Source organism: Ictalurus furcatus, chromosome 17, assembly GCF_023375685.1.
Source record: "Ictalurus furcatus strain D&B chromosome 17, Billie_1.0, whole genome shotgun sequence".
NCBI classification, from domain to species: domain Eukaryota; kingdom Metazoa; phylum Chordata; class Actinopteri; order Siluriformes; family Ictaluridae; genus Ictalurus; species Ictalurus furcatus.
The window spans coordinates 18517606-18544396 of NC_071271.1; the positions used below are offsets into that span (position 1 = coordinate 18517606).

Genomic DNA, 26791 nt, shown 5'->3' on the forward strand with positions numbered 1-26791 from the left:
CTATCCATGGTGTATTTCCACCTCATATCCAGTGTTCCGGACATAAAGCAGTTATTGAAAATGAATTCAAAAATATAGAGCTAGCCTAAGTCACATATACTCTTGCATTAGTATGAAGATGAGAGAGAGTGTGCAGTGTTAATCATGTGCCACTGGATTATCCTAATGATAAATGTGAATGATAATATGATCAGATGACCACCACACCCCAGCTAAGTGCAAAGCAAAAGATCTCACCAGTAGAGGGGGTTGAAAGTTTTTTCTGATAAGACTCTGAACCCCGAGGAGCTCGCAGTATGTGGTCATGTGACAGGAGGAGTGCAGAGTTTACTTTAAACCAGTCATTTTTACACCGTGCTGCGGGTGAGAACGCTGTACATGGACTGGGCCAAGGATCAGCACGGTTTCGCTTTGAATCATTATGCTGAACTGACAGAAGATTTCGCTGGGTGAACCCATGCTTGGTGTTTTGCTTGTTACAACTTTTCAGACTGAATATGGAATGCACAGCTCCAAACACGGTCTGCTCGTCGCGTGATGCGTTGGAGGGGGAAATAACTTTCGGCTCGTTGTGGGAAGAAAACACAAGCCGAGAAGGTGGTATTTCTCAGATGAGAAAGTCACTGAGAGCTGACAGCGAGATGCCGCGCGTGTCACGTGTCGCCCCTGTGACGTCACCCATATCCGCGTCGCAGCGCGTGAATCTGCCCGGTGTTATGGACGCAGAGGGGAGAGTGGACGAGTCCAGACTGCGGATGTACATATTTAAAAATGGTAACATTAGACCAGTGATGATGTGTCCCAGTGTGAATTCACTTTATTAGGAACATCTAACATGTATCTACACTAGGAGTGTAACGCATCTGTATGTGTGCCTGTTTAGCGCACTAAATATCCGTATCTGTATTCGATTTAAACCCGAATTGGGCGTGGTCTAAACAGGAAGACTTTTTTTTTTTTTTAGAGTAAATATGAAGCCTATCAGTGTGAATGGGTGTGTAAATGTGTGTGTGTGATTGTGTCCTGCGATGGGTTGGCACTCTGTCCAGGGTGTCCATCGCCTTGTGCCCCGAGTTCCCTGGGATAGGCTCCAGGTTCCCCGTGACCCTGAAAAGGATAAGTGGTATAGAAGATGGATGGCTGGATGAAGCCTATCAGTGTGAATGTGTGTGTGTGTGTGTGTGTGAGAGAGAGAGAGAGAGAGAGAGAGAGAGATTGTGTCCTGGGATGGGTTGGCACTCTGTCCAGGGTGTCCCTCGCCTTTTGCCCCGAGTTCCCTGGGATAGGTTCCAGGCTCCCTGTGTAGGATAAGCGGTACAGAAAATGGATGGATGGATGGATGGATGGATGAAACCTACCACTCTACCCCCGAACACATTGAAATAACCTCAGCAGTATAAATGCCTGTACTGTCAGCATGGTGTGTGATTTATAGCACTGACAGTTCCCTAACTTCAGCTACATCACTCAAGTTCATCATTAATCACTAATAGACTAGACTCAACTAGACATGTGCACATTTGCCTACTGTTTTTAAAATCCTGCTTTGGGCATTAATTTTTGTTATTGTATGTAGCTCCCTGCAGCATTTAATCTAATCAATATGGTTGGTTATATTTCGTAAAATATAAACAAACTAGTAGCCTAATTTAAACTACTGCGGCCCTGACCAGGCAGTTATTTAAAGGATGGATGTTTTTCTTTCTCCCACAATTAAGCTTCACATCTGGGCACAGTAGCTTAGTGGTTAGAATGTTTGCCTCGCACCTCTGAGATTGGATGTTGAGGGTCTCGTCTCCGCCCTGTGTGTGCAGAGTTTGCATGTTCTCCCTGTGCTTTGGGGGTTTTCTCCAGGTACTCTGGTTTCCTCCCCCAGTCCAAAGACATGCACTGTAGGCTGATTGGCATTTCCAAATTGTCCATAGTGTGCGAGTGTGTGTGCGATTGTGCCCTGCGATGGGTTGGCACCCTGTCCAGGGTGTCCCCCACCTTGTGCCCCGAGTTCCCTGGGATAGGTTCCAGGCTCCCCACAACTCTGTGTATGATAAGTGGTTTGGAAGATCGATGGAATCTGACCACTCACTCACACCTACATGAAAGTAAAACTTCCCTCTTGCATGACTTTTTGTTGTGTCCTGTGGTATCACAGTCCTGATGCACACTTATAGCAATCTTTCTGGGAAAACAAACAATCAAACTAATAAGTAATGCACCCCCCAATTTGTGTGTGTTTTTGTATTTGTGTTTAGAATTCATTATATTTCAAATATAAATAATGTATTCGGCTATATCCCTAATCTACATTCACTGGCGCTTTTATGATATGTATTTTGTGCCAGGGCAACATCTTCAGCAAATACTTCATTGCCATTATTGCCATCTCTTGGAGATCCAACAATTAGCACACACTCAAACCTACCTTAAATATTGTTTTCTCCAACTTTTTTGCACATTGTGTAATTTGTTTTAATAAACACAGTGCCTAATTCATGCAGGCCTAATCTTCCCAATACATTATTTAGATAACTGGGAGAATTAGAAGTGCCCCATTATCTGAAAACATTAGATTGCATCTCAAGAACATTTCTCATGGCCATATGATGGCTGTTTGGCCTTTTACTGATGATGTGTACTCCAGACAAATGCTACATTTGTGCATTCTCAAAGTTGCTGAAAAGGTCTACTAGTATGGCTGCTATGCCAGTACACAAGTATAGTGCACAACACCTGCACTTTAACATATCTGCAATCTAATCGAAGAGATTTGTGAGCATGACCACAGAACTATTCATTAACAAGTGATGTAATCTAGATGTATCATCCATTCATGCATTGGAATGAATATACAGTGCCCTATACTAATATTGGCACCCAAAGAAGGCTGTGAAAATTGTCTTTATTGTTTAACCTTTTGATTCCATTACCACCATCAGGGCAATAATTAAGAAGTTCCAGTCTACTGGAAATGTTATGAATCAACCTGGAATTGGACATGTGTCTATATTGTCTCAACGCACTCTGAAGAGGATGGTTCGAGTGGCTAAAAAGTCCCCAAGGATCACAGCTGGAGGATTGCAGAAGTTAGTTGCATCTTGGGGTCAGAAAATCTCCAAAATTACAATCTGAGGTCGTCTACATCAACACAAGTTGTTTGGAAGAGTTTCAAGAAAAAGCCTCTACTCTCATCCAAAAACAAACTCAAGCATCTTCAGTTTCCCAGACACTACTGGAACTTCAAATGGGATCGGGTTCTATGGTCAGATGAAACCAAAATAGAGCTTTTTGGCAATAAACACCAGAGGTGGTTTTGGCACACACAGAGAGGTAGCAATATGGAAAAGTACCTCATGCCGACAGTTAAATATGGTGCTGGCTCTTTAATGTTTTGGGGCTGATTTTCTGCTACAGGACCTGGACATTTTGTTATGATACATGGCCTCAAGGACTCCAACAAATATCAACAGATATTAAATGAAAACCTGACTGCCTCTGCCAGAAAGCTTCAAATGGGCCGTGGTTGGATCTTCCAGCAGGACAATAATCCAAAACATACATCAAAATCAACACAAAAATGGTTTACTGACCACAAAATCAAGTTCCTGCCATGGCCATCCCAGTACCCTGACTTGAAACCCATGGAAAACCTGTGGCATGAACTGAAGAGGACCTCGAAATATGAAGGTCCACCACCAGCGTGGACCTCGAAATATGAAGGATCTGGAGAGATTCTGTATGGAGGAATGGTCTCAGATCCCTTGCCATGTATTCTCCAACCTCATCAGGTATTATAGGAAAAGACTCAGAGCTGTTAGGTAGCACAAAGTATTGACTAAAAGTGTGCCAATAATTGTTGCACTCCTACATTTAACAAAGATATATTTTGATAAACATGTGTTGTGTTTGCAATTGTTTGATATCCATGAGAGCAGAGTGTTTTTATGATTTTTTTTTTTAACAAAAGATCAAAAGGTTAAACAATAAAGACAATTCTTCACAGCCTTCTTTGCTCATATTTACCAAAGGTGCCAATATTACTTGAGGGCAGTGTAAATGTGTACCTTTAAGTTTTCTGACATTGGGAAGTCTTCAAGACAGTATTGTAAAAATTGCATTGGTCTCTTTTGCATAATACAGTACATTTAGCTTCGAACTGCTTAGAGAGATCACTGGGCACCTTTTGAAGAAACCCTTGTTATGTGTTGTGTTTTATATGGTGCTTTAAACCTGGTAATAAGACTGTACTGGAATTTTCCTAATTTGGGTTTCAGAAAAAGGTAACAAGTTAATCTTATTTGTCTCACAAGGCCAAACAATTTACTTGAAAAATGACACGTGATGCAAATTACAGTGCCTTTTTTTATGTTCTACACGCCTCTCATATCCAAAACACATTTTATTCAGTGCTATTATATTCACAGCCCATTAGACCAAAGACTTAATAAGATTCCTTTAAGATCTTTAAGAAGGGGGCGGGTAAAGTCCAGACAGAGGATTGTGCATTTTGTTTTCTGCTGACTTGCATACACTTAATTATTACAGTGAAATGCTGAATTGAATCAATGTGTCTATCTAGACAGATGGGATCAATCGGAGGTTTATTCTAGAAAGTCTCCATGCTGCATGTGTACTTAAAGATTGTTTTTAACCCAGTATTAACAATATTTATTTCATATATTTTATATGCAATCTTTTATATATTTGTTAGTTTGTATTCAGTTTGCAGAAATGCTCTTTTGTTACTTTTAATATATTTCCAACAAAATAAGATGCTATTATACATACTTTATATTTTCCATTAATTTAAGGAGCAGTTTATAATGTTTATCCCAGTGCTCTATGTGAGGTTAATTGGAATTGCAATGAAAACATTCACAAGCCTTCCTGCATACTGTACCTACAACATTACCAACTTCCTTTGGGGAAACTATGTATGCCTCATGAGCTGCATTCTTGGGAGCTGGGCAACTAAGCTTTAGCTGTAGCCAGTTCTATTTCTGTCAGACTTTATGATTGGAATAAATTGATAATCAATTTTAAAAATGACAAATTGTACACCTTAGTTACAGATGCATTCATTTATTTTTCAACTAGTATCATTTATTACTTACTTTAAAATAGTTCAGTAGTCAGAATATTTCCCTTTGTGTTCACAGTGAAATGTTCAGTTTTAGCCATTTTATTGTCAGTAACAGTTTCCTGTAAAGCTCTGTATCATTTCTAAGACCCAACCTGCACAGTAATTGCACTAGAAGCTTACTACATCTGCTCAGTGTGTGTGTGTGTGTGTGTGTGTGTGTGGGTGTGTTTAGGTGGTGTGTCTCCGGAGGAGCGAGGCCTGGTGTGGCGCTTCTTATTTGGAATGTACCCGTGCAGCTCTACGACTCTGGAGCGCACCCTGTTGCTGGAAGAGATGTCAGTACGTTACCATGTTATGAAGAGGAAATGGCAATGCCTGATTCCTGGAGCTGTTCGTTTGCGTCTTAATGGCACTGATGGTAAAACTCATTCTAAACATTATGACATTTTGCAATTAGCTGTGAAGGACTAGCAGATTCTGTGCTTCAATTTATATTTTTGCTGAATTCCATATTCCTCTCTCCTCTTTTTCTCAGCTGAGCTGGTAGCAGCAGTGCAGTATTTTGAGAAGAGACAGCAGAGAGAAAAAGAAACACAGCAGTACCACTACAAATCACAAGAGGTCAGGAAACGGATTTCCTTCTTGGAGCTTCAGGCACAGGTAAAATTAATATCCTCTGCAAACAAAATCCTAAATGCTCTATGGCACCAGCTACAGCCAATTTTAGCCTCATTTTGCCCATCAGTTCTTGGGTGGTCGATAAGGCCTGTGTCACATATATGCTGCAGGAGACACTATAATATGTAATATTAAATATAATATAATATAATATCAGTATAACACTTATTATGTCCCTTTACACATTATAGCTGCATGTTTCAAGTGTAATTCAGAGATTTACTAGATTACAATATGTTCAAAATTCTGCTGCCAGAGTCATCAATCAAGTCAAGAAATCTGCTCACATTACCCCTTTGCTTTACAATCTACATTGCTTACCTGTTTCTGTCCTCATTCAGTATAAAATTCTCTCGTTAACTTTTAAATGTCTTCATGGACTTACGCCCCATTATTTATCTGAACTGCTGCACTAATATTCACCTCCTCGCTCTTTTCGGTCATCTGACTTAAAACTGCTTACTGTACCTCATTTTCGTCTTTCATCAATGGGTAGTAGATCATTCAGTGCTCTGGCTCCGAAACTCTGGAAATCTCTTCCACTAACTCTTTGTGACACCTCTACCATATCCTCATTCAGATCACTACTAAAAACTATCCTTTCTTCCAGTATTTCCAGCCTTCCTCTGTACAGTGTTTTGCTGTTTAGTTATTGTGTATATGTATTTATGTACTATATGATGTATGTATTTATGTTTGATGCTGTGTTTAAGTATTATCTCCTTGTAAAGCGACCTTGAGCTTGCGAAAGGCGGTTTATAAATAAAACATTATTATTATTATTATTATTATTTACCACTGATGATATCATATGGTCCAGTGTTACACATCACAGTAACTGCCTATCCATTTGTGTGTGATATTATTAGTATAAATATTATATATGTGCTTGTACCTGCGTCATGGTTTTGGTAAAAATTAAGTAAGGACTGAAGTGCAGTGGTGGGTGCTGTTATAGGGAAATAAATAAATAAATAAATGTTGTAGGGTGGTGTGATGTGCTCTGATGTGAAGTGGTTACTACCCCAAAGTTTGATTTATTATTCCTATAACACATCAATTGTCAATGCTAACATTTAAAAAAATGTATTAACAAAAGGCATGTAATACTTTTTATTTTTGCCATTTGTGGTTATGCTTATTGTTATGGAACGTCCACAAAAGAAGTTCATTTCTGTTACCACTTTATAGCACGTTATAGCAGCTACAAACAGTCGTTCACTAACCAGCCTCTATATTTATTTTCCTTTATGTTAATAAGACAGAAAATGTATCTGTATCTGAAAACGTAAAGGATCAGGTTTATATCTGTTTAAAAGCACTGACGTTGACAATTCCTTCCAAAAATACCAACTGAAAATGTTACACAATTACAGAAATTACACAGATTTTCAGTCTGTTTATGTGGAGTGTCTACCAAACAAGTCCCTGTGTAAGGTGTTACTATAGAAATGATAATATAAACTATTAATATAAACCTGTGATTTGAATCATAGTCAGTACTATTCTCAGAGTTGCAGTTATAGAAAATGAATCAACATCTGCTGACCAATCTGGATCAAGAATAAAGAACTCAATAGGGCTGTGGGATGAACCCATGTGACAACACTGTTTTGCTGGTACAGCGTGTCACTGCAAATCGTATTATTTACAAAGTAACATTTTACTCAATTTAAATTTGCCTACTTAACAAAAAAGTGTCATATTGTGTCATATTTTATTAGACATACCACTCTATGTTTGGTCCGACATGATAATGCAGGCAATGTAATGACTATTTTATGTGTCTTTCATAGTGGCTTTAATAAACCAAACAAAAGTTAGCAGTTAGCAGTTCTTGGGGGAGAAAAAAGAACTTAAACATACCAAATATTTTTTTAAGGAGGCTCTTGTCAAGCCATTTGTTAATTATTTATAATGAGCAAATATTATAAATGGGAACGTAAAACTAAAATACCACTATAACCACCCCTGAGGTTTAGAAGCACCTGCTAGAAAGTGCTTTATCACATTTCCACAAACCATGTTTCCCACAGTATGTAAAAGAAGAACTGATACTAAGTCCAGAAGTGAAACACTGGTTTAAACCAAAAGTGCATATGCTTTTAAACCACTGCATGCATTATTTAAAACCAAGGGTGTGCACAGGTACTTGAATACCTGGTTAACTTATTGAGTTGGCGGTACTTGTATACTGAAATCACTATTTGTTTTGCACTTTGTTCACAGGGAGTCTTTGGGGGAAAAAAATCATAATACATTTCCAGTATTGTTCAGTGTGACTCCTTTAAATGTCTCAGAAATCAGGTGCATCAGGTTTGCAGGTCAAAACATAAGAGACGTATGTGGGGCATGTCACAATCACTCTGATGCTTTTCATTTTAAATGGATACTTTGGATATTTTTGTAGGGTTGGTACCTTAAAACTGTATTAAACTCAAATATAATAATAATTCTTAAACTGTTCTGCACAATTGAGTGTTGGTAAAGTGGCCTTGGGAAAAGAGCGTTAACGATTGCCACTGAAACGCAATCACTGTTCCTTCCTTTTTCCAGTAATGCCCTGTTTGTATCTTTCTTATTTCTTATTTTTTAGTGCCACACATGAGAGTTCAAAACATGAAAAGTTTTGCATTTTCTTATTTACTTTTGCTGTATTTTCTTCTTTGTAGGTCCTGTTTGAGCGGGTGACTTTTGACCTGGAGGAACTTCAGGAGGCTATACGCATCATTGACAAAGATGTTCCGAGAACTGATAGAGGCCTGGCCTACTACACGTATGCCATGGCAATCTTTATTTCTTTCATTTTTAAAGAATTTGTTGTGCCTCAAATATCTTGTTGTTTTATTTTCATTATTTATAATGACCCATACAATCTGGGTTAATCCTCTGGTGATTCTCTCACTGAAGAAGGCACAAAGCCTCCGATTTTAGCAAATTTGTAAATTATGTCCTAGAGCCACTGCACTTTCTTATGAAATCCTAAATAATAGGGTTTCAAGTCCATAATGAGCACTGTGGTGTGAACACTGCATAAGTAACTCTACAAATGGGCTAGAAAAGCATTCAAATATACTGTAGATGTTTGAACTGCAGACAGCTGTTATTGACATAATAGCAGCACATCCTTGTTGCCACACCACTTCATCAAACAAGCTTGGAGCTTTAAAAAAAAAAAAAAAAAAAAAAAAAAAAAGAAGGACATCCAAAACATATTAATGGCCCAATATACTGCCATGAAAGGGCTTCTAAATAATTGTTTCAATACTGCTAATTATATACAGAAACAATTAACTTTTTAGGGAACAGACTGCGATGTTTAGTTAGGAAAGCCACAAAAGAACTGTTAACTGTTTATAACCATTATAGTGTATGTTTACATTTTGACAAGTAATAGAATGACATCCAGTGGTAAAATCTTGACTTTCTGTCTTTTAATTTAAGTTATAAGGAAGTGCATACAAAAACGGTACTTAGAGACATGCTGCTGTGTATGCAAACACAATAGAAAGTACAAATGCTGGGTTATTTTTTCTACACAAACGCTGGGTTTAGACTTTTGGGTCATTTAATTGGGTTATTTTCTCAGTCTTGGGTAGTTTTTGGGTAGTTTTGTGTAACCCAACCACTGGATTAGTGGCTGGGTTATTTTCACTGACCGTTGAATCAGTGCACCCCACACCCACCCCCAACACCTCAGCCCAGCTGCTTGGGTCAAATTAACTCAGTCTGAATTCGCCTCAGTTGGAGGTAGCAGTTTTCAAATCTACAGACTGTTAGATTTCATTTTCATCTTAAATATATGACTTATTTGAGTAAATTACTTCAAAGCCTATATATAAACACCACTTTAGCAGTTCTAACAAAACATTTCTGAACACCACCTTGTGTATAAATAGAGGAGACACCATGCTGACAAATTTGTTTATAAATTTGACCTTTTCAAAGGGTAAAAATAACTCTGAAAATATTAACCCATTTATGAAATAAAATTAACCCAGCATTTTTGTAAAGACGAATTTGTCATTTGAGTTGAAAAACAACCCATTTGCTGGGTTAAATGTCTCTGTATACGTATGTAGAATGAAGTTATTATCTTTGTATCATACTGTATAATATACTCTAAGAGGCCAAGCTATTCCACTAGTAGCCAACAGAGGGCAGCAGCGGCGCACAGTTAGAGCGGCCATTCAGAAAAACTTAGGTAAATTACCCCTAATCCTCCAGGCTAACTAATCTTGATTGCCTGCACCTACCAGTCGGGATATTTAAGGCCAGCCTATGAGGCGGCTTGCCGTCATACCTTTTGGTAGAAACAGGGAATTTACTAATAGTCTTATTGTACACAAAGGTAAAATCATGCTAAAGGATAAAATGTTTGATGTAAAATTCAAACTAACACATGTCTGGGTGTACAAAATTAAAAAATAAAAAACTGTCTAAGTTTACCCACAAGGCATAAACCATTAAACAAATCAACTGGAAATGTTATCCCACAGTTCCCAAGTTACTTTATCTATTTGTTTAATTCTTGCAAATTTCCTGACCAGTGACCACTAAAAGCTTAGTATTTTGCCATTTTGAGCTTGGCCCCCTTTTATGTTTCAGGAGTCTATTTCCCTTTTTGTTATCTTTTATCCATTTAATAAAGAAGGTTCCTTTGTTTGAGTACACCAAAATGGTACACAAGGAATGTCTCCGTTCTTTGTTTTTTCCTGACTCTGCTTTGTAGGCATGCCTGTCCCATCTGTACTCATGGTAGACCATGCATTTAGGTACGGTAAACCTTACCAAGGTTCCAGGTTCATTGCAAGCTGCCCTTTATAGCTTCCTACGGCTGGCGGGCCTTCTCAAGTGGTGTTCGGAAAGCGCATATGCGTGCCCACAAACGTTTTGGCCATATAGTGCATCTTAATGTATATATAATAACTATTTATTTCAGAAATAGTTAATACTGGTCACTACATTTCATCCACTACCTCTCCACTACTGATAGCTGCTTAGATATACAAATGGACACATCATTTATATGAATATGGTTAGAATTAGTAGAGAGGCATAAAATTTCCAACTCACCACACCCAGTTACTCACATGGACAGATCCTGATATAGAAAATTATCCAATTGCTGAGTATCAGATGTTGACAACCACTGATTATTTTTTTATTTGTGGAAAATACTTTTGGAGAATAACATCACAAAGCTGAGTCTCAACAGTTTTCTATTAAATTAAAGAAAGAAATTCACCAATATGGTTTTCTGAATAATGAATAACAAAACCTCAAATTATATATAAACTTAATACATATGTTTTTTGTTAAATAATCACATTTGTGAATTGGTTGGTAATGATCTCACTCATGCAAACTAATTATCATGGATATTTTCTCTGATAAGGAACGACTAACCCAATGCAAAAGTTTTAACTTTTTTTTTTCAGAAGGTTATTCTGTGAAATATAGGAATTTTGATGTGTGGGGTCTTTTCAATAGGGATGAAGGCCTGGGTAATCTGTTGGTGCTGAGAGATATCCTGATCACCTATGCTGCTTTCCACCCAGGCAAGGAACTCTCAAACACCAGACATAGTTTTGTTTAGTCCTGAATACTGTCCAAATTTCTGATGCCATTTAAAAAATTTTTATCTTTTGTTGAAATGTTGATGAATATAAATGTTTATTTCCCTCTTCAATGCAATCTCTCAGAGGTCAGTTATGCCCAGGGTATGAATGATCTGTGCAGTCGGTTCCTGGAGGTTCTGGACTCAGAGGTGGACACATACTGGAGCTTTTGCTGTTACATGGAAAAATTTTCAAGGGACTTCTGTGCTGATGGCCTGCACCGCAAAATTGGTGGGTTTCTTTAGAGAAAGAACAACTGTAGCTGTCTCTGTTTTACAGAGTATATGTACTATATTTGTTTGTATAAATAAAGTTGACACATTTGCCTCACACCTCTGGGGTTGGGGGTTTGATTCCCACCTCTGCCCAGTGTGCACGGTGTTTGCATGTTCTCTCCCTGCTTCGGGGTTTCCTCCTCCAGTACAAAGACGTACTGTAGGCTGATTGATCTAGTGTGTGTTTGTGTGTGTGTGTGTGTGTGTGTGTGTGTGTTATTGTACCCTGCGATGGGTTGGCACTCCGTCCAGGGTGTCGCCCGCCTTGTGCCTCAGGTCTCCAGGGATAGGCTCCAGGCTCCCCGCGACCCTGTGTAGGATAAGCGGTACAGAAAAGGGATGGATGGATAAAATGTAAACTATCTGAAATGTTTATTATTATTTATATCACAGTGTTATATAGTGCTTAATTCAAGTTGGTCAGAAGGTGTTGGTTGATTTTCTATAACAGGAGATCTGACAGTATTTCTGAAACATTATAATCAGCTTTTACATGGACTTTTATGGTGGAGGATCCCGATGTAATAAAATGTGTCATTGTTAATATGGTGAAGTTTTATTAATGGTGAAGACATTTATTTAGCATTTTTGGAAGGAGTTTCCAGTGTCAGCACTTTGTAACAGTTACTTCGTGCTTTCAGACACTGGAAAGTCTACAATGTGGAGGATTTTGTGTTTTCTGGTTGGCAAATTGCTGTGGTTTAAGACAAATAAAACACATTGTGAGGTGCTGTTTTAGGAAAATAATCAGCTTCAGGGTGGTAACAGTAACTCTGCGTCATGTTGGGCCACATCACATCACACCACCTCACCAGTGATTATTTTTCTATAACAGCACACCCCAATGATTGATTTTTATGCATTGCTTATAAAACAACCAAATTATTCAATTAGAACTTGCTTAATATATCTATTTTCTGATCAGAATTGGAGGCGGCTCTGCTAAAGGAGTTGGACCCTCATCTTCATGCTCATCTTGTAACAGACAATATAGACCGTCTGACATTCTGTCACAGGTATATATGAGCTTCACCCCTCTTCTCTCTCCTTTTTGTTTTATCCTGTCTTACTAGCACTTCCTTCACAAGCATGTGCAGTGATACTTTTATTATCTGCGTATCGCTCTCTGTTTATGTCCCTTTCTTTTAAAACTGCCTGTCTCTGTGGCCGTGTTGCTGAGTTGCTGTATAGGTGGTTGCTGTTGGGTTTCCAGCGTGAGTTTGAGCACAGTGATGCTCTCCGGCTCTTTGAGATTCTCAGCTGTGATCATCTGGAGCTCATTTCCCAGCAGGTGGACCGGGCACGCTACCAGGAGAGACTGACCTACAAACACAACTTTCGTAAGAGTTCTCAAACCCTCAGTAGTAAACGTAACAGGAAGCTTTGCTCAAATGTTTCGTTTTGATTTAAACATTTGCTTCGAGTTTCATCATAAGGATGATGAAATGATGTAATTTAAGAAATTAATTTTCCTGTGTAAATAGTTGAGTATGCGTCCAGGCTATAGTTGTGTTACTATTAATTAAGTACATTATAATTTCAATTGCCAGAACAGATTTGTCAGGGATGCTTACTGTATCATATAGAGGCACATTGTAGGTATAAAGACTATAGCTCGTCAGCCCCTTTTACTCCATCCATCATCAGGATGGGACCTCCACGGACTGAATAATGTTTAGTTAGTGGGTCATTCTCAGTACATCAATGTCACGGGCAAGATAAAGATGTGTGTGTGGGTTTGGGTAGGTGGGTGGGTGTGTCTAGTGAGTGTATCAGGGACAGCAGTGTTGCTTGGCTTTCAACACTGCTTTCATTCTGGTGCAAGAAATATCTGCAGCCAAACATATCTATCCAGTAGCAGTGATGTGGTCAGAAACTTACACTGATGCAGGATAGAGGATTATTAACACAAACTGTGCACAAAAAAAAGTGAGCTCTGGTTTCTGCCTATGTGCCAACAAGGTAACTGACAAGGTACCCGTGTCTACTATTGTGCTCAACATGTTAGTGGCCTTTGTATAAAAATAGTTACAGTATCAGAAGAAGTGGAGCTAAATCTGTGCATAATATAAGGTTTAATTAGCGTTAGCAGTTTTTATAAATTACATAAAAATCTTGTTCTAGATCAAAGAATGATATATAATATACACTACAAAGTGTGCAAAGCAATGAAATTGTGTATAGTTAAAAGTAATAATGCATTCAGTTTAAAGCATTTACACAGAGTGTGGTTACAGGATCAGTACTGTTACTGTAATGATTTGTTCCACATGGATTTTTTTATTTATTTCAATTGGTCAAACTAAGCACCCATGATTTGTGATGACCACTAAATTTCAGTTTTTGCTTGGATTACATATAATGGTGTAAAACAAAACAAAAAATTAGGCTGTGTTTTATCCTGCACAATTCTTGCAGAGGATGAGCCGATGACAGAACCTCAGTCCATTAACAGAGAGTTCACGTTTGAACTCTTCATCTGTGCCACCATTCTGCTGGAAAACAGAGATTCACTGCTCAGCTGCAGAAATGAGGTCCAGCTCCTGCAGTTCACAAACAGGTTGCTGTTCTTTTCTTTCCTTTCTTTTTTTCGTTACATTAGCTCCATGCCAAACAGCCCTCTAAGCTTTAAGGTTGTCTGATAAATCCGTACTTGAGAGTGCTTGGGCATAAAAGCCTCTGGGACACTGTCTCATTAGTGTGCACTGTGTGACGTGGTGAAACTTATTTGTCATTTTTCGTTCAAACTTCAAAACCATCTTGATAGTTCCTTCACAGAAATAATAATTTGCATAAAATCATTCTGAGAACTATGAATGCGTTACCATTGTAAAGTCAATAATTTATAGCCTATGTATTACGTCTCACAAGCACAAACGCACACAGAGCCTGATCGTACACGTCACATGATATATAATCACACTACCCAGTATCACCCAGATGAGGATGAGTTCCCTTTTGAGTTTGGCTCCTCTCAAGGTTTCTTCCTCTTATCGCTCAGGAAGATTTTCCTTGCCACAATCAGCTATTTTATGGATTTTGTTCCATATAATTTTAGTCCATCATACTCTTCTCTGACAAGGTTAATTAATTAAATTATAAAGAGAAAACTCATTGAAATATTTTTGACTATATCAGTGCTCTCTAACCTAAAAAAAAACCCAACCGCTTTGATTGGTCCTACAGCCGATATGACAAGGGGGTGCAGTTAAACTTGCATTAAGGGCATGTGGGGGTGCTCATGAGTACTCAAAACTGTGACACCCTATGACCTTACTGACCTCATAGATACATGTAAACGATGACAATTGCTCATTTTGGGACTGGTGGATTGTTTTTATTAATTACACTGCTTTTTTTGTATTTTATTAGTGATAGTATACAGTATTAAAAAATAACCATGCTGTGTAGCATCTTATTTAATTTGCCTGACTTTTAACGTGTGGCTTTTAACTTACTGTTTCCTGTCTGTGTCCAGCCTACAGGGGACGCTGGATTTGAACAGCAGCCTGAAGAAAGCTGAGGAACATTTCTACAACTACTGTAAGCGCAAGGGCAGGGATTGTCTGAGTGAATGCTACCGGAGACACAAGAGCAACGAGGAGCCCTTCCTCTACCAGCTGCGCAACCTGTTCTCCTGAGATAAAGGAGGATTTTCTGTATATTTCAAGAAGAGGACAGTTAAAAATGACTGACAACTGAAAGGTGGTTTGTTCTGTCATGTTTGAATTTCTGGCCCTTTCTGAGGAATAAGGTGTTATGTAGTGCACAGAAATGTTAACATTGCATTAAACTGAATATTGCTGCTTAAATAAGTGACTGGTTTTGAAGTGAAGAAGGTGATCATTCAGTCTTGGAATATTGAGATGAACTTGTCCTGTTCTTGTTGAAAATAATGTATTCGTATTGAAAAATATGTATTAGTCTGATAAAGTGGCCCCTAATCCCAGTCCTGCCGAGTCTACACAGTAAAATCCCCAGTATTAAATAAAAGCAGTGTTCATTTAACACTGGGGCCTTTGCTGTGCTGTGACTAGCAGAGTTTTGTGCGTTAGAGCGAACAGAACACAATACACATTAGGGCACACAAAACAAAAAGACTGAAACTTCAGATTCATGGATGTCCTAGAATTTAGTTTGGGAACCACTCATCTGTTCTCTGTAGGTTATGGTCCAAACAACAAAGGCCTGATTTGCACAGTTTAAGCACATAGTATGTAAAAAAAACTATTTTCTTGTTACAAAATGCAGAGGAAACGTTTACAGTCATTGAATATGTTTGAGGTTTCAGATACAAGCAGTATCTAAATAAAGGTCTTGTTAAATAATTAGCTATTTAAGGTAGTCAGTGAAATCCAGTTAATATTTAGCATTTGATAATTCAATATTGAGATTTTTGTTAAAAAAAAAAAATAATTTGTCAGGTTTTAGATAGGGGGCTGGAGGTAATCACACTAACTAACCTGTTTAGTTAACTTTTTTCCTTTTACTGTATTTATTTAATTTTTGCTAAAATGGTACAATGTTAAATAAATATTTTTAATTATGAAGTTTAATATTGATTCAAGAAAATACATTTTTAAAAATCCTACTGCCGGATTATGTCCAGGTAATGTTGAGTTGAGGTTGAATAGGTGAAATACAAATGCAATGGGGGAAAAAATTAATAAATTACTGTCACACAGAGTCCAAGTGTCTTTAATATTATTGGTTTCCATAAATATTGTTTATATTTATAAGCATTATACTGCTTATAATGGGTATTTTAAAAATACATTTTACATCTGTATTTCTATAAAAATCACAAGAGATTATCATGGGTTAACAGAACATCCATTGCCAAATATAAAACGTAGTATTTGGATTATGATGATTATTTTTGAAGAATATACACCACAGATTTGTTCTGAAGGTTTAGACCAGACCCCGTGGCTATATTCAAGTCTAGGACTGAAAATCTGCTGCTGTTTGACTTCTGAGTTAGATTAGATCACTCTGCAATAATAGAAACGCACATATGTACATAGTGTTGATGTTGCTCTCAGTAGAAATTTATGTGTAAGTTGACCAGCGCACTGCTTCTTCTAGAAGAGCCTCTGTAGCGAATCACAGTCAATAGTTAGCAATGCTCAAGTGTCAGTGGGTCAGAAATGGAAGCCCCACTGGGACTTTCTCTTTTTTTGGAAGGTGTGTCCTGCTGACACAATCTGCTGCTCAACATGACGTCAAGGAAATTGGAAAATTGGTTCCTTTTTTCTGAATGTTTCGGAAAGATCTTTTTTGAAAGAAGTTTTTCAAGTTTCAACACATAAACAAAGGGTCCTCGTGTGACTGTGTTGGAGGTGTTGTGAGGGAATAGGAGTGTCATTTGTGTTTTATTTTAGGATTAGTGTGACATTTAAGTAACCTTAGCCATGTGAGTCACTGAATCATTGAATAAAGGCCCCATAGCGTAAGCTTATTTTGTACTGAAATTAATAAACTGCGTGTAATATGCATTTTTTAATCTGGTCCTCTCCATTTTTACTATGAAACTCAAATAATTTTCAGTTTTAGAGTTTCATTGGTTCTGAGCTTATCACTTCTGAGCAAATGTTTATCTAGCCTCCTGCAGCCGAGCAAGTCAACTAAGCTGAACGATACCTTAATGCTTAAAAGAAGACTTTAAAATATCATAAGACTGCATCCACACACATTATTAAGAACACTAAATGAGATATATCTGGTCAAAAAGCATTCAAACAACAGTCAGAGCATTATTTTTTGCATTGTGCAGTGCGATTGTGTTGCAGAGAGCTGGCCTGCGTAGCACACATGAGCAGTGCAGTCTAGAACTTTCTCTGTGTGGTGGGATCAGATGACTAAGTGCTGGAATCTCTCTGGCTGCTGTGGCTATATACGCAGAAGTGTCTAGAGCCTCAGTCTCTGATTCCAGTGGGACAGGAGTGTGAACAGGCCAGAAGGGTTCAGACAGGGCTAAAGCCATCCTACATACTCCAAACAGTTCTCTCTGAAGTTTCCAGGAAAGGTAAACCTTTTTCTCGGAGGTGTTGCAAACAGCCTGCAAAAGTGGCTTGGCTTCATGCTTTAGTCTATGTCCTTTTGTTTTTGTTTTTATATTGTTGTTGATTTTTGTTGGCTTCTGCTTTGCCAGCTGCAAAATTTCAGCATTCTCTATGTCCTACCATTTCTGACATTCTGTGCTTGTACAGTGCTTAATAAATAAATAAAAAAAGTTGTGTAATGAAGCCTAATTTGAGAAATACACAATACAGTATTAAGGTACTTGATTCATGTAGTTCAATATTTATCTATGTAACTGAATAACAGGGATCATATGTCACTATCAAACCTGTATTTATATACCATAACTATTAATGATAGGCTTTAACTGTAATAATTGCCTCAAGGAATTTCCTGTTTGGCATTTCCTGTTTTCCATATGTTTAGCCCTAATGTATATTCTCGTTCTCGTTCTCTCTCTCTCTCTCTCATTTGTCCATCCTGTTTGCACTGCAAAGTGCAACAACAGCCTATGGTTGAATAAATGATCAGAATAAACACAAGCAAGGATAATTCTAATAAGAATAATAAAGACTTCAATAATCAATATCAATCAATAAAAAGAAACACAAAATCAAAAAACTGATGGATTTCAGAGCAGTTATATAGTAAATTTAGATTTAATGTAGTTTCCTAAAGTTCATCAAATTTATAATGGTTTATCTTTAAATTTTTGAACCATAATTTGGCTGAAAACAGTCCAATCCAATCTGGCAACCACCTCACATTTGTATTTAGTATTTTTAGTTTTATTAGTATTTTTATTAGCTGCAAAAGCATTATGTTACTGATGATCTACAGTTTCATGGCAGCGCTGCCGTTTTTATTAATCGGTCTTCAGAGACCGGTACCAAGTTGAAGAGAGAGAACAACATATTCATTTTAGAATGCTCTTATCGTTTTTTTTGCTTCTCTGGGAAAATAACCTGCTGCTGAATTTTTAACAGATAAATTTATCAACCTTAAAATTTCCAAAGACATTAATAAATCTAGCTTATGTTTACAGTACAGCAGAAGGTCAACATATGGTTTCTCTGAGGCTGTGATGGAGTCCTGGAAGGTTAAAAGGGAATATCTATATGGAATAACACATTTTATATATTTTTATTTGTATGTACAGTAGTGGCTTTCTAAGATCATGAATGGTAGCTCATTGAATAGACAACCTGAATAGGCTTAGCAGCATATTCAGTGAAAAGAGAAATTTGCTGTTTGGACGTGATGGACAGTCATATGGTTATTCCCACTACAGATTCAAATACCGTCAAGCAGGTTACTAGCTAGCTTGCTTGCGCTTTCTAAATCTGTTGACATCTTCGGGCAGTGTGCCCATGTTGTATACCATTTATGACAACAGCTGGACCTGAGTGCTCGCTCTCTCTCTCTCTCTCTCTCTCTCTCTCTCTCTCTCTCTCTCTCTCTCAGAAATAATGTCTAAAGGTCCAGCAGTAGGCATTGACTTGGGCACCACCTACTCATGCGTTGGCATTTTTCAGCATGGCAAGGTGGAGATCATTGCCAATGATCAAGGAAACAGGACTACGCCCAGTTATGTTGCCTTTACAGACACTGAGAGACTGATTGGAGATGCTGCCAAGAACCAGGTGGCCATGAACCCTAACAACACTGTGTTTGGTAAGACAGTGTACACTGCAGTGAACCATCATGGAAGCTCTAATGTAACCTGTATTGAAGATCTCAGGCAACTAGGAAAACAAAATTATGTTCAGTGGGGTTTTTTTTTTTTTAATTAGTTTGTTTTTGTTTGTTTAGCCTTGTACAGTTCATTCCACTAGATGGCAGAACAAACACTAAATGCTAAACAATGAACTTCAAGAGTACTGAAAATAGGATTTAGTGAAAAGACCCTGTAAATATCTTGATTACTGTCTAAAATGTTTCTATATTTTAGAAGCCATAAACAGATTCATTGCACTATATCAACGCTTTCCAGTGTTACTTATAATGCTAGCAGATCGGTTCTAGCGTTATATTCAAATTTACATATGTAAATAGATCTCATTGTACCACATTGTAAATCATCACATTGTTTCTGCCAAGATGCCAAGCGCTTGATTGGTCGGCGATTTGACGATGCTGTGGTGCAGTCAGACATGAAGCACTGGCCTTTTAAGGTGGTGAATGATGGAGGCAAACCCAAAGTGGAGGTGGAATACAAGGGAGAGATGAAGACCTTTTATCCTGAAGAGGTGTCCTCTATGGTCCTCACTAAGATGAAGGAGATTTCCGAGGCTTATTTGGGCAAAGTAAGATGAATCAGAGAAGCCAGCTGTTTTCTGATGACGAATATAAAGGAATAATTATTCCACTTACAACAATGATTTAGAAATTAAAACCAAAAGCTACACTTATGATGCAATAAAAATATAGTAATAAATATTACACAGTACAATATGTGTCTCAGTTAATACAAAATTTATCATCAGTATGTATAACAACCAAACTACAGTGCATGCAGCTGTCAGAATAATGTCCATAGAACAGTCTCGGCGAACATCAGTCTATCCATTTTACTCAGAAATGTTTATCAGAAATCCATGTCTGATCAATTATATCTAACTTATTCATTACTTCTCAATTTCCTGCTTCTTCAGACTGTAACAAATGCTGTTATCACAGTACCTGCCTACTTCAATGACTCCCAGAGGCAAGCCACAAAAGATGCTGGCACCATTTCTGGCCTGAATATCCTCCGCATCATCAATGAGCCAACAGCAGCAGCCATTGCCTATGGGCTGGACAAAAAGGTATGCTGATATTTTAACCACTGTCTAGTTGAAACAAAAGTGAATAATAGCATTATTTTAAAAAAAGAAGACTTAGAAGATAGAATTGGTGTAAAATTCAAAATATTCCAAGTCAGTATTCAATTCTTAAATGATCCAGATGCTATATTGCTGTGTATTTGTGTCTTATGACAAAAATTATTTTGGCTAAATTGATTAGACTGATCATTAACTGCCACATGTGCAAAGCTTAAATTGTGGTCTGTTGCCTTAGGTTGGTTGTGAACGTAATGTCCTCATTTTTGACCTGGGTGGTGGCACCTTCGATGTATCCATCCTGACCATTGAGGATGGCATCTTTGAGGTCAAGGCAACAGCTGGTGACACTCATCTTGGGGGTGAAGATTTTGACAACCGTATGGTCAATCACTTCGTCGCTGAATTTAAACGTAAATTCAAGAAGGATATCACAGGCAATAAACGTGCAGTGCGTCGTTTGAGAACAGCTTGTGAACGTGCCAAGCGCACACTGTCCTCCAGCACACAGGCCAGCATTGAGATCGACTCACTTTATGAGGGTGCAGACTTCTACACCTCCATTACGAGGGCGCGCTTCGAGGAGCTCAATGCTGACCTGTTCCGTGGTACTCTAGAGCCTGTTGAAAAGGCCTTGCGTGACGCCAAGATGGACAAGAGCCAGATTCATGACATTGTCCTTGTTGGAGGGTCCACTCGCATTCCCAAGATCCAAAAACTACTGCAAGACTTGTTCAATGGTCGTGATCTCAATAAGAGCATTAACCCTGATGAAGCAGTGGCCTATGGAGCAGGTATGTGAAGTCTCATTCTCAAGTGGTCTAAGTAGTACTTATTCACTGATAAAATAATCTTCATACTGTATACTGTTTACTTATTTTATTCCACATAATGGACTGTGACATTCAAACCTTCCCATACAGCTGTCCAGGCAGCAATCTTGTCAGGTGATAAGTCAGAAAATGTCCAAGATCTTCTTCTGCTGGATGTCACTCCTTTGTCTCTGGGGATTGAGACAGCTGGAGGTGTCATGACTGTGCTCATTAAGAGGAATACTACCATCCCTACCAAACAAACCCAGACGTTTACAACCTACTCAGACAACCAGCCTGGTGTGCTGATCCAGGTACCCCTTGTTGACGGCAGATGGTACCCCAATTATAAGTCCATCAAAACAGCAAAACTTGCCTGATTTTCTGGCTTTAGCTGGTCAGCGCCATACCATGTATTCTGCTATAATAAAGTGTTCTTTTTGGTCAGGTATATGAAGGAGAACGAGCCATGACAAAGGACAACAACATTCTAGGAAAATTTGAGCTGACCGGCATTCCCCCTGCCCCCCGAGGTGTGCCACAGATTGAAGTGACCTTTGATATTGATGCCAATGGCATTCTCAACGTGTCTGCAGTGGACAAGAGCACTGGCAAGGAGAACAAGATAACTATCACTAATGACAAAGGTATCAGCACAATCGAGCCCCAGAAATGCAGCTAGATTTTGTTTTTCTCTCCCACACTAATGACGTCTGGCTCTTTCAGGCCGTCTGTCCAAGGAGGACATTGAGCGAATGGTACAGGAAGCTGAAAGATACCGTTCAGAGGATGATGCTCAGAGGGAAAAGGTCACAGCCAAGAACACTCTTGAGTCCCTGGCCTTTAATATGAAGAGCACAGTGGAGGATGAGAAACTCAAAGACAAGATCAGTGCTGAGGACAAGAAGGCAATTGTGGACAAGTGCAATGAGGTTATTGCTTGGCTGGACAGGAATCAGGTAAAGACACTAAACCAAAATCGGTTTTACAGAACAACTCTTTACCCTGTTTTCCACCAAGTGCTCCAACCTCTTTGATTTGTAAGAAAGTATAAGAGTTTTGTGATTTTTGAATAACTTTTATGATATACAGTGTTTTCCCTTTGGAAAACTGTGCTGAGAATCTTTTCTGGTTGGTTTTCAAGCAATTATACAAATAAAGTGTTTGTCAGGTCACAGTGTTTAATCCATCAAAATATTTTTTAAACCTATTTATTGTTGTTGGAACCAGGGAATTCAGGGTAATCCGTTTTTTCAAATATAAAACGTCCATCAGTGGTTCATTAAATGGATGAAATTGACAAAATCATTCTAATATTTCATTTATTTGCTCTCTTTTTGTCTCTGATGCTGTGCCACAGACTGCAGAAAAGGATGAGTATGAGCACCAGCAGAAAGAGCTCGAGAAAGTGTGTAACCCAATAATCGCCAAGCTTTACCAAGGTGCCGGGGGTATGCCAGGGGGTATGCCAGGTGGAATGCCTGGTGGCTCAGGTGGGTTCCCTCCAGGTGCAGGTAATAGTGCTTCCTCTGGCCCCACCATTGAGGAGGTTGACTAAATCTAAAACCACACCAGGAGAAGAGAGAGAGAGAAATCCATGCATCAGTTACACACCATCAGGAGTCCTTATCTTCAACACATTTCACACTACAACTTAATGCCACTACAACTTAATGCCAGCCAGTGCCAACTGAGACCAACATAAAGCTTGTGACCAAATACGCTATTTCTGTGACATTAAACTTCAGTGCATCTTGTAGTGATTGGTCACAATGTGTTCTTTAGGTTAGGCTGAGATTATTTGTGCCATTACATCTACTTTTGTAGCTATACTTCCTTACATATGTCTTCCTCAGTTCTCCACAGTTCTATGGTAGCACTTCAATGAAATACAGCGGATTCTCTTTATCCATGCCTTGTGTGTTTGTGTGCAATCAATAGTTTGGTCATGTTGTAATGCTCTGTATGCCTAAAAACATATAAAAACAGAACATGAAATAATAAGAATAATCTGTCTCTTGTCTTTTCTCCAATATTTCAAAGTGCTTTACTTGCAAAAGACTAAAAGTAAGCAAGTAAGATTTATTTATAAAGCACATTTAAAATAACACTCATTGACCAAAGTGCTGTACATTGAATACCATTATAAATGATATAAAATGGTAAAAGAAATGTAAAACAAAGTTAATTAGAAGAAAACAAGACAATAAACATTAAAATAGACAGACAAACAAAAAGCAATTAAAGTGAATAAAATATAGATTACAACAAAGGTGTCAGACTAACACCCGTCGATCCTGATCAAGACAGCATGTACAGGTAGGTTTTAAGATGGGATTTGAATACTGAAATCGAGGGTAATTTTTACCTTGGAACAGTTTTGTGAGGAAGGCCTCATGTACCTTGCATAATCAAAGGTGTTAGCAACTGCTAGATATGTAAAGAGGTGCTAGACCATCAAGAGTTTTAGCAACAATCTAAAATGAACTGGGAGCCAATGTAGTGAAGCTAGAATTGATATAATGTTCTCTCTCTCCTTTGAACAATCTGGAAGAGGCCTTCTGCTATAACTGCTGACAGGACAAGGACTGATTGACCCCTGTGAAAATTGAGTTGCACTGATCAATATGTGATGAGATGAATGAATGAATATTATACATTATCCATTTGAGCTTGGCAATCATTCTCATGTTGTGAAAATATTTTTTTTTACTGCAGTACAGTAGATAGAAAAGGAATACATACCTTTCAAAATAGCATTTTTCCTTTCAAATGGAGCTTTGGCAATTGTCCTGTTGGAATATAAAGTTCTGAACCCATTTTCAGGCTTTTAACAGATTTCATGGGGTTATTCCCCAGACTCTCCCTGTACTTGGCTCCACCCAGTTCACCAGTGAATAGCCTCGTGTGTATGACCATAACCTGTTTGTTCTTGTCCCTGCATTGTCCAGTTCGTTAACAAAAGGGTAGGCAGACTAGGCGGATCAATCCAAAACAGAACTGATATCAATGTCGAGGGTAGGCAGGATGAAAATACCCAAAAAGCAGAGGCTCAGTAGTAGGCACAAAGGGCTAGGCAAGGGCAGGGACAAGAACAAACAGGCTATGGTCATACACATGAGGCTATCCAAATGAACATGGCTCAGAACTTTCTTAACTGCATGCAAATGATAAGGCTTTGCAATATGGCTAGGGTCCATATGTGTTTTATGTCAGTTACCCAGGAAATGAGCTGAGTAACCTTTAAAATTCAGGGGTGAGCACCCTCTGGCGTTCTGGTGGTGAATTGTCTGAGGTGGTGGTGAATTGTCTGAGCAGGGTTTTACTCCACCTCATCACGGAGGGAAACCATGAAAGCTGTCCTGGGTTTAGTAGCATATGTTAGCATAAGGAATAGAGCTGTGTGAAATATATCCATATGATCAAACTATAGTGGTCAAAATGTAGGTTTATGCACTTTATAAATGGTATTGTCTGGTGTGTTTTTACAGTAAAATCTTCCACACCCACTGAAACATCCATCTATCCATCTTCTATACCGCTTAATCCTTTTCAGGGTCACGGGGAACCTGGAGCCTATCCCAGGGAGTATCGGGCACAAGGTGGGGTACACCCTGGACAGGGTGCCAATCCATCACAGGGCACAATCACACACACACATTCAATCACACATTCACACACCCATTCATACACTACAGACACTTTGGACATGCCAATCAGCCTACCATGTCTTTGGACTGGAGGAGGAAACCGGAGTACCCGGAGGAAACCCCCGTAGCATGGGGAGAACATTCAAATACCGCACACACAGGGCCACGGTGGGAATCAAACCCACAACCCTGGAGGTGTGAGGCAAATGTGCTAACCACTAATCCACCGTGCGCCCCCCACTGAAACAGTATATACATAAATATATATATAAATATATATATAAATATATATAAATATATATAAATAGGGGTTGTAATCTGGTTGTTTTCATTTGTTCAATTTAGTAAAATGTTGCATAAATCAGGCTCACAAAAAAGGATAAAAATGGAAGAGTGACTGTTAACCCAATGGAGAGTCTGGTAAAGTTCTTAACGCAATGTTAAATACTGCACAGGAATGTTTTCAAATTTGATTATGTGCTACAGCCATTTATATTTCATGGGTTCTGTATGTATGTGAGTATGTTTCCTTGGGGTCAGTAGACAGTATGCACAGTGGGCCTGCTTGTATCATAACTCATTGCTATTTAAACAAGCAAGTTTGTTACTAAGATTAGGAAACTGTGTTAGTCTACTTGTTTCTGCTTTTAATTTTTATTCTTTCTAATGTTGGCATGCTAATATACAATATGTTGATAATTATAGCACAGATGGATTCTCTGATGATGTTTTCCTCTCACTCTGTCTGTCACAAGCTTTAGTATTTTGCAGCAGATCTCCATGCCTATTGTGGAAGAATTTCAGTGCACGCATCTCTGGTTTGATGAGTTTGGTGTGGAGGAAATCCAATGGCCTGCACAGAGCCCTTACCGCAACCCCATTGCACACCTTTGGGATGAACTGGGACGTTGATTGTGAACTAGGCCTTCTCGAAAAAAAAAAATCAGTGCCTGACCTCACAAATGGGCACAAATTCTCACAGACACACTCAAAAGTCTCGTAGAAGCCTTCCCAGAAGAGTGAAAGCTGTTACAATTGCAAAAGAGGGTCCAACTCTATATTAATTCCCATGGTTTTGGAATGGGATGTTCAAAAAGCTCATATAGTCGTGATGGTCAGGTATCTACATACTATTGGCTTTATAGGGTGTCTAGCTCCTGGTAACCTGTGTTGGAATCTCCATTTTATAACCTGAAATAGACATTCATAGAAATACGTACAAATTTTAGACGACTACATGCAAGGAAACTAATTAACGCTATGTACTGTATTTGATGCAATCAAACAACACAGACTAGTAGTTAATGTACTTGTGGCAACATCACTTCATTTTACAAACTTACAGAGAGTTTCATGTGGATGTTATGTGTAGGGTGACTGGTGGCCCTTTGTTCTGTGAGAACGGTGGTGTTTGGTATCAGGTTGGAATTGTGTCTTGGAGTAGATCTGACTGCAACGTCAACGCCCTTCCTGTCTGTGCTTGCATTGTTTACCTGTGTGGCTGCTTTGACCAGACCATTGCCATAAAATAGACTCATGGGTGACAAAGATGACCTCTGCCTGCATCAAACACCAGTGCAGACTTTTCAATGCCATGTTATCATGTGTCTGAGTGTACATGATCAACTGAGATTATGTTCCAGCTGGTCAAATATTACAGATTCCTAATAAAAGCTTAACCCTTGTGCGGTCTTGTGGACTTTTTTTTTTAATCATTTTGTCTGTGTTAATGCAAACAGCATAAATTTTGCAAAAGGTGTGTACACAAAATAGTTACACTCAGGACCTTAAGGACAAAAATGCCCCCACTGAAACCCATTCAATATTCAATA

At 38.5% G+C, this 26791-nt stretch overlaps 2 protein-coding genes across 3 annotated transcripts; both read left to right on the forward strand.

Annotated features, from left to right (window-relative positions):
• Positions 1-208: 208 nt before the first annotated feature.
• On the forward strand, positions 209-16331 carry si:dkey-238d18.4 (TBC1 domain family member 15). 2 transcript variants are annotated; one of them, XM_053646956.1, is made up of 10 exons: positions 209-774; positions 5310-5495; positions 5613-5737; positions 8428-8531; positions 11249-11316; positions 11461-11607; positions 12577-12667; positions 12843-12991; positions 14070-14211; positions 15130-16331. In XM_053646956.1, exons 1-10 carry the CDS (start codon positions 498-500, stop codon positions 15290-15292), a joined length of 1452 nt encoding a protein of 483 aa, XP_053502931.1. In that variant the 5' UTR covers positions 209-497; the 3' UTR covers positions 15293-16331. The 2 variants fall into 2 exon arrangements, with proteins under 2 accessions (XP_053502931.1, XP_053502932.1); XM_053646957.1 differs by having other exon boundaries at positions 678-757.
• A 1202-nt stretch (positions 16332-17533) lies between these two features.
• hsc70 (heat shock cognate 70) lies at positions 17534-23313 on the forward strand. The gene is made up of 9 exons (XM_053646682.1): positions 17534-17679; positions 19140-19349; positions 19776-19981; positions 20330-20482; positions 20736-21291; positions 21421-21623; positions 21758-21956; positions 22036-22268; positions 22670-23313. Exons 2-9 carry the CDS (start codon positions 19145-19147, stop codon positions 22865-22867), a joined length of 1953 nt encoding a protein of 650 aa, XP_053502657.1. The 5' UTR covers positions 17534-17679; positions 19140-19144; the 3' UTR covers positions 22868-23313.
• Positions 23314-26791: the final 3478 nt, after the last annotated feature.

Coding starts and splice junctions, on each gene's coding strand:
- si:dkey-238d18.4 (XM_053646956.1), top strand. CDS start 498: ATGGAATGCACAGCTCCAAACACGGTCTGCTCGTCGCGTGATGCGTTG. Junction 8,532..11,248: donor AGAGGCCTGGCCTACTACAC/GTATGCCATGGC, acceptor TCTTTTCAATAG/GGATGAAGGCCTGGGTAATC. Junction 12,992..14,069: donor GACCTACAAACACAACTTTC/GTAAGAGTTCTC, acceptor CAATTCTTGCAG/AGGATGAGCCGATGACAGAA.
- hsc70 (XM_053646682.1), top strand. CDS start 19,145: ATGTCTAAAGGTCCAGCAGTAGGCATTGACTTGGGCACCACCTACTCA. Junction 20,483..20,735: donor CCTATGGGCTGGACAAAAAG/GTATGCTGATAT, acceptor CTGTTGCCTTAG/GTTGGTTGTGAACGTAATGT. Junction 21,624..21,757: donor AGCCTGGTGTGCTGATCCAG/GTACCCCTTGTT, acceptor CTTTTTGGTCAG/GTATATGAAGGAGAACGAGC.